The sequence below is a fragment of the Urocitellus parryii genome, chromosome 2, assembly GCF_045843805.1.
Source record: "Urocitellus parryii isolate mUroPar1 chromosome 2, mUroPar1.hap1, whole genome shotgun sequence".
Classification (NCBI taxonomy): domain Eukaryota; kingdom Metazoa; phylum Chordata; class Mammalia; order Rodentia; family Sciuridae; genus Urocitellus; species Urocitellus parryii.
Genome location: NC_135532.1, coordinates 22,823,171 through 22,824,740, shown reverse-complemented (window position 1 = coordinate 22,824,740; position 1,570 = coordinate 22,823,171). Strand labels below are relative to the sequence as shown.

The window sequence follows — 1,570 nt, the reverse complement described above, 5'->3', positions numbered from 1 at the left end:
AATGTGCATTCCCAGCGCTTTGGCGAACAGACCGCTGCGAGTCCGTGTGTGCCCACATCGCTCACGCTCGTGTTTTGAAGTCCTACCCTGTGTTTTCCCCAATGCCAAACAGCATTTTTGTTGTGGGGTTTAATCCACGGAGACTTTGGCTTTTGTTTTAAGTCACCAGTGTACAGTTCCCAAAGCTTGTGGCATTTGATACTGGTATCTGAGTAGGGGCTGGCTTTCTGTGTGTGTGTGTGTGTGTGTGTGTGTGTGTGTGTGTTGCATGATCGTGGATTGTCACCCTGCTATACCGAAACATTAAAAAGCCTGTCTTTTCGTTGAAGAGGACAGGGGTTAAAATGAATGAAGACCTGAAGGTCAATTTAAGCGGGCTGCCTCGGGATTATTTAGATGCCGGTGCCAACGAGAACGTCTCAGCCGCTGTCTCCTCCCAGGTTCCGGTTGTAGAGTCAGAGCCTGAGCTCGTAGTCAACCCCTGGGACATTGTCTTGTGTACCTCAGGAACCCTCATCTCCTGTGAAAATGCCATTGTGGTCCTTATCATCTTCCACAACCCTAGCCTGCGAGCACCTATGTTCTTGCTGATAGGCAGTCTGGCTCTTGCAGACCTGCTGGCTGGCATTGGACTCATCATCAATTTTGTTTTTGCCTACCTGCTTCAGTCAGAAGCCACCAAACTGGTCACCATCGGACTCATTGTCGCCTCCTTCTCCGCCTCTGTGTGCAGCTTGCTGGCTATCACTGTTGACCGCTACCTCTCGCTGTATTACGCTCTGACGTACCATTCCGAAAGGACGGTCACATTTACCTATGTCATGCTGGTCATGCTCTGGGGGACTTCCATCTGCCTGGGGCTACTGCCTGTCATGGGCTGGAACTGCCTGCGGGACGAGTCCACTTGCAGCGTGGTCAGACCTCTCACCAAGAACAACGCAGCCATTCTTTCCGTCTCTTTCCTCTTTATGTTTGCACTGATGCTTCAACTCTACATTCAGATCTGTAAGATTGTGATGAGGCACGCCCATCAGATAGCCCTGCAACACCACTTCCTGGCCACATCACACTATGTGACCACCCGGAAAGGGGTCTCCACCCTGGCTATCATCCTTGGGACATTTGCTGCTTGCTGGATGCCTTTCACCCTCTATTCCTTGATAGCAGATTACACCTATCCTTCCATCTATACCTACGCTACTCTCCTGCCTGCCACCTACAATTCCATCATCAATCCTGTTATATATGCTTTCAGAAACCAAGAGATCCAGAAAGCCCTCTGCCTCATCTGCTGCGGCTGCATCCCAACCAGCCTGTCCCAGAGGGCACGATCGCCTAGTGATGTGTAGCAGCCTTCCACCTAGAAGGACACTGCCTATGGCAAGCACTTCCACTGCCCACCCAATGGTTGATGTGCTCCCTTAAATTCTTTGCATTGGATTCTCTGTCAAGCCGCAGGAATACTTAGCATTGGTGAAGCAATGACATCATTTAAATGAGTTAAGTGACCGAGTGAAAATGATGTTACCAGTGTTGTCACTTTTTCAAAAAAGTTGTTGACTGCTCAGCA

The 1,570-nt window shown here is 49.9% G+C and overlaps 1 protein-coding gene across 1 annotated transcript; it reads left to right on the top strand.

The window, feature by feature from the left end:
- Positions 1-344: 344 nt before the first annotated feature.
- Positions 345-1,349, top strand: Gpr12 (G protein-coupled receptor 12). The gene has a single exon (XM_026388403.2). It carries the CDS (start codon positions 345-347, stop codon positions 1,347-1,349), a length of 1,005 nt encoding a protein of 334 aa, XP_026244188.1.
- The last annotated feature ends 221 nt before the right edge of the window (positions 1,350-1,570 follow it).

What these genes read in the sequence shown, in the direction of transcription:
- Gpr12 (XM_026388403.2), top strand. Translation starts at nt 345, where the DNA reads ATGAATGAAGACCTGAAGGTCAATTTAAGCGGGCTGCCTCGGGATTAT.